The sequence below is a fragment of the Schistocerca nitens genome, chromosome 2 (genome assembly GCF_023898315.1).
Source record: "Schistocerca nitens isolate TAMUIC-IGC-003100 chromosome 2, iqSchNite1.1, whole genome shotgun sequence".
Lineage (NCBI taxonomy): Eukaryota > Metazoa > Arthropoda > Insecta > Orthoptera > Acrididae > Schistocerca > Schistocerca nitens.
The window spans coordinates 761,526,548-761,532,547 of record NC_064615.1 but is presented as its reverse complement, the minus strand read 5'-3'; the positions used below and the strand labels follow the sequence as shown (position 1 = coordinate 761,532,547).

Here is a 6,000-nt window from a genome sequence, read left to right as displayed (position 1 = left end):
GCCACTGCGGATTTGTTGTGTTGCCCTAGACGAATATAACGCTCGTGCTCCCGAATGCGCATTGCTATTGGCTTACCAGTCTCGCCGACGTATGCCTCTCCACATTCGCATTCCAGCTTGTAAACGCCCGCAGTGTGTAATGCATCCATCTTGGTGGAGCCTAGCACGTCCTGGAATCTACGACCATATCGACTGACTCTGGCCGCGGAAGCCTACGCAATTATATTTTTCCAAGTCATTTATAAAGACCGTGGATAATGATGGTTCTACCACACTACCCTGTGATAAACTGGACTCTTCCTGTCGAGACTGTACCGTATGGTGTGCCTGTTCAGAATATCCTCAGGAACACCTTGGCCACCCTTTTGAGAGAAGGTGTGAGCTGACCTCTGCAGACGGCACCTTGACCAATGTTGACAGCGCGGTACCAAGAAGGGGCGTCGGTGGCCGCGGCCGGACGTGCTGGCGGCGCCTCCTCCCCCACCCCCTCCCCGCCGCAACGACGCCCAATAAGACGGGCGCGGCGGACGCTTTCTCCCAGTGGCGCGCCAGGTGCCGGCCAGCCGCAGCGTCAGACTCCAGTGCGTCGCCCGCAGACATGCCGCAGCCAGCGCAGACGTCGCAGCAGCAGAGGGTGGTGCTGCCAGCGCGGCCGGCGCCCCCGCGCCCCCAGCAGCAGCAGCCGCCGCCTCTGCTCCGGCTGCTCGCGCTGCTGCTGGCGCTCACCCTGCCGACGGCCTGTACCTCCGCCGCCGTCGTCAAAGAGACACGTGAGCGCCCACAATTGCTCTTCTCCTACTGTACTGGCCACTAGCAATGCGTACAGTAAAAACAAGCCAACTATATCCTTCGTTATTCCTAATATTAAAGCCATCCGAGACGGAGTAGATTAGCATAAATTTTTATCTGTGGGACATCCACAACAGTTCTCCGACGTATTCGTGGCAAACAAATTCGCCACAGTTGTAAGCAAATGTAGTAGATAAGGTCACCGTTTCATGACCTGTCTTTTTAGAGATTCCTAGACTGTGTAAGGTGTATGCAAAGTAAACCTCACTTGCCCTGAAATCTGTATTACTAAAAGGATAGCCAGTGTCATGGTACTCAGTCTCGGTGTTGCCTATCTAACGACGCACAGTGCAACGTAAATTTTATTTCCAATATCTCGCATATTTATTTACCGAATTTATTAATCTACTCATTAACGGGTATAATCGTACGTTAAGAGTTTAACGCAGTAAGACAAGTGTTAATATCACATACTGTGTAAATTTTTTGAGACAGCACAACTCAACGCACTATATTGATCCAAGTTTCGAGAAAGAAAGGATTTAGTGATTTGGAAGAAACTTGACACGTACTTTCAAACCTTCATGAAACTTCCCTCGCTGACACGATGCACAAAGTGGTGAGCGAGCGAGGTGGTGCAGTGGTTAGCACACTGGACTCGCATTCGGGAGGCGACGGTTCAATCCCGCGTCCAGCCAGCCTGATTTAGATTTTCCGTGATTTCCCTAAATCGCTCCAGGCAAATGCCGGGATGGTTCCTCTGAAAGGGCACGGCCGACTTCCTTCCCCTTCCTTCCCAATCCGATGAGACCGATGACCTCTATGTTTGGTCTCTTCCTCCAAACAACCCAACCCACAAAGTAGTGAAAGGAAAAAAGGTTAACGTTTACTACATTTTCGCTGTTCATGCAGTAAAACTACCCTATCAGGTATGATGTTTTAATTTACTACTGACTATTTTCAACACATTTTGCAGACTATATCCACATAAAAAATGTGTGTGAATACCTAAGGGAGCAAACTCCTGAAGTTATCGGTCTATAGACTTACACACTACTTAAACTAACTTATGCTAAGAACAACACACTCACCTTTGCCCGAAGGAGGACTCGAAACTCCGGCGGGAGGTGCCGCGCAATCAGTGACATGTCGCCTCTAACCGCGCTGCCACTCCCCGCGGCTGTAGCCACATATACCACTGAACGTATCTGCAAAAGTATATCGTTTTACGAATTGTAGTTCGTGAGATATGACATCATAAACTTTGACATGCATCAACAAATAAATTTTGCTTAAAGCGGAGAGCAAATTGAGAGGCTCAAATTCATTCAGTATTTCATAATGAGAGCACTTTTCTTACCTTTTCCTAGCCTAGATGCTTAACGTCAAGTATTTAACACATTTGTAAAGTAATATGACATTTGAAGCTGTTTTATACATGGGAGTTCGAATCTTTAACGAATCTGGGTTTACTGATGGATAAACCATGTCTTATAACTGTCCCAGTAATGACCCACCAAAGACATTAACAAACATAATTTGACTGCAACGAACTAATTGAAAGGTAACTGAGCAGGACACGGTTATAAATAATCGCTCAACACAGAAAAAATAGGCTTACTGCATCGACGAAACCTGACTGAACCCGAGAAATTATTTATAAGGAGCTGTCAAATGAAAACAACACAGATGGGAAAAAAGTAACTAAACTGTTTATTATTTCAAAACAAATCGGCATAACTGTTAATACCATTTATTCCACTGTGAGACAAGACGGTCTATGCCTTCATGGAAATATGTTGGCAGTTCCCCACGGAACCATGATTGTACCCAGGCGTGCACCCCTTCGTCCGAAAAAAATCGATGTCCACAAATGTTTTCCTTCATGCCTCTAGAAATGTGGAAATCGCGTGCTGAGAGATTGGTACTGTATGGAGCATATGTAGGAGCTTCCCAGTGAACTTTCTACAGCGTACTCGAAACCACCTTGGCAACATGTGGGCGGGCCCACATCCTCCTTACGGTCCCGACCTCTCCCCATGCCATTTCCATATTTTTCGAGCCCTGAAGAAAGACATTCCTAGGTGTCGATTTGCTTGGAACGAAGAGGTACACTCCTGAATATAATTATGATTCCGTAGGCAAGCGCAAACATTGATTTCCCATGAAGGCATTGACTGTATTGTCTCACAGTGGGATAAAGGTATTAATAGCTATGGTTACTAAAGTAATAGTTTACTTACTTTCTTCCATCTCCTTGTTTTCATTTGTCTGTCCTCTATAAAAAATTCTTGCAAGGTTGAATATCCATAGTCCATAAGGATGTTCTAGAAAACAGTGCTGAGAATCACTTTTTGCATGGTGGTTTGTGAAACACCAGATAGATATACTTCTGTAGATACACGAACTACGTCTCTCGGAGCAGCAACTGCGTCGAAACGTACCTCTCTGGTTGCTACACACTCGCAAACAACAAGAATATGTAATACTGTACCTAAAATAGGGGTTTCCACGTATGACGCCCAGTTTAAAACGAAAATTGGGATAGGCATTAGTTAGCGGAGGTCTGGTTGCACTTTGCAAGACATGACCATGAAATCGTGACAGAGTAAAAGCTATGCTCATGTAGTAAATATTAATGGCCAAGGAAGTTCAAATGAATGAATGAATGAATGAACGTAATTTCCCCGACGTGTTATTAAATCAAAAGCAAATAGAGAGGATAATACACAGCCCTCTGACAGCACGGAGACACGTGATCCGTAAACTAGATATGCAAACAGAAAATGCACTAAGTCTACAGGCAATGCTACACATTTAAAAAATGAAACAGAATGGGAGAATGATTAAGCTGAATGCTTTACTTTTGGAAATGAATGACTGGATTCGGATTCTGTACCAAGTTCGTAACTACAGACCCCGTAAGACAATAAAATAGTAACGGAATGCCAGACATGCTTTCCGTCGTAGCAAATATAGCATCGACGCTTAAATCATTTTGCTAATAGGTGGCTGCCTACAGATAAGCGCAATAATCTGAACCGTTTCATCAAAACCTCCAGCCTGCGACGCTGCCGAGAACAAGTAACACGTTCACGCCGTACACAGCTATGAACAAAAGTATGTTGTTTGAAAATGCTTCGCCGGCCGGAGTGGCCAAGCGGTTCTAGGCGCTACAGTCTGGAACCGCGCGACCGCTACGGTCGCAGGTTCGAATCCTGCCTCGGGCATGGATGTGTCTGATGTCCTTAGGTTAGTTAGGTTTAAGTAGTTCTAAGTTCTAGGGGACTGATGACCTCAGAAGTTAAGTCCCATAGTGCTCAGAGCCATTTTGAAAATGCTTCGATACTGCGTGTTCGCGAACCGGCTGCAACGCTAACAGGCCTAAGCGGCCGGAAACATGTGACCAAACCTCACACCAAGGAGACTTCAAAGATCTCGACTGTCTGTAGTCGACTTTGTTACACGGTCATCTTTGCATGGATTCTCCAACGACTAGTTCACAAAATAAAGTAATAACGTATTTGAAAGTTGAAAGTACAGTAAACAGCAAACTTCTTCTTCATCGTCTGACCCGAGGTGTCAGTGTCCATATGAAAATTATTTTGTCTTAATTACGCTGACCGATCTCCTTCTTGTCGTCTCAATTGCCAATACACTAATGGGGGAAAGTCGTGTATGCCTTCTGTCTTTCGATCGTGTGTTCGTATTTTAACGATCTGTGGTTTCTTTCTAAGGCGGAGGCGGTGAACAAGTCTAGCTTTCGCCTGGACGAGTGTGGGAAACAGTTTAAAATCTACTCTCCGACTTACCGGTGTATTAGGCAAACGATCGTTAATCAGGTGAGTGAAGTCGATCTAGGCCTGGTTCATCTCACCATCTTAACATGTCAGAGAACTGCGCTTTAATTTATTTGTCAAGCGAGTCAGCATCCAGTAATAAACTGAAAAAAGGAATGTTACGGATTAGCGCACTTCGATATCAAGGTCTTCGGAGCACTTTAGAGGAACAATGATGTGGCAGAAAACTGGGTACCGCTTACTTAAAGCAATCATTCCGATATTCATCTGAAGTGATTTGTGGAAACCACGGAAAGCTAAATCTAGATGGCCGTACAGAAATTTGAATACCACTACTCTTGAATGCTAATTCTCAACCATATTAAAGCTCGAGCTGTAAGTGAACAACAGATCTGAACAAAAGTGCAGACAGGGGACCTCTTCCAACAAAATTATAAACTCTAACTTTTGACGTTGTTCTCGATATCCAGGAAGCTGTTGAGAGTATATGACTTTCGAAAATTCTTTAGGTAAAATCGGCAAGTCTTCTAGTAAACAAAACACATGCTAGGAATAAATATGCGATTGGATTAAAGAGTTCCTGCCAAACGAAAATCAGTAATACTTTCTTATAAGGGAAACACCGTTGGGAATAAAACGATGCGTGGTGTACTTCAAGAACAGTGGTAGGACTGCGATTGTACACTATTTATATAAACGGTACATAAATGAACTTGCGAACAACGTCTATAGCCAACCGAAGCTGTTGATCAACTACACACGGGGGTGTTTTGGTTATAAAATCGTTACGAGACATGGAGAGATGAGCAATTGATCATCTTTTGGTGCAAGGACTGGCAGCTCACACCATTGTAAGAGAAATGTATCGCAATCCGTTTAAAAACATAATCAGCGATATCTCATTGGAATCACTCATAATAAGTAACCTGGAACGACCAAATAAATATAGACTTGAGGAAAATGTTTTCCAGTCTGAGATTCGTTACAAGAATCCTGAGAAAGTGCAATTTTCTCAGAAAGGTTGCTTGTGAAACTCTCGTTTGATCAAAACTTGAGAGAGTGGGACATTGAATTAATTCAAGGGAACAATGAAATTCATTACAAGTGCCTTAGTCAGGGAGTGACAACCAAAGAAATGTATAAGGATGCACTAGGAGGAGTTATACGAAAAACTTTCTATAACCTATTCTGAAAATTCGATATTCTCCGTTCCCATATGAGTCAAGAAACATATCACTTCCGCTAGCATACATTTCGATTAATGTCCACGATGATTAAATCAGAGAAATTTTGGACTGGACAGCGATATAAACAATTTTCCTGCATCTGAAATATTAATGTATGAAAAATGGAGCCCAGAAAATAATTCAAATACGTTATGTACCCTTCACGAAACGATTTATGGTGGCTT

At 43.7% G+C, this 6,000-nt stretch overlaps 1 protein-coding gene across 1 annotated transcript in view; it reads left to right on the top strand.

Moving 5' to 3' along the window:
- The first annotated feature begins 558 nt into the window (after window positions 1–558).
- LOC126236989 (circadian clock-controlled protein daywake-like) overlaps window positions 559–6,000 on the top strand; it is a 122,144-nt gene continuing 116,702 nt past the window's right edge. The window contains exon 1 of the mRNA XM_049946714.1: window positions 559–770. Coding sequence (XP_049802671.1) covers window positions 599–770 — 172 coding nt within the window. The 5' untranslated portion in view covers window positions 559–598. The remainder of the gene's footprint in view (window positions 771–6,000) is intronic.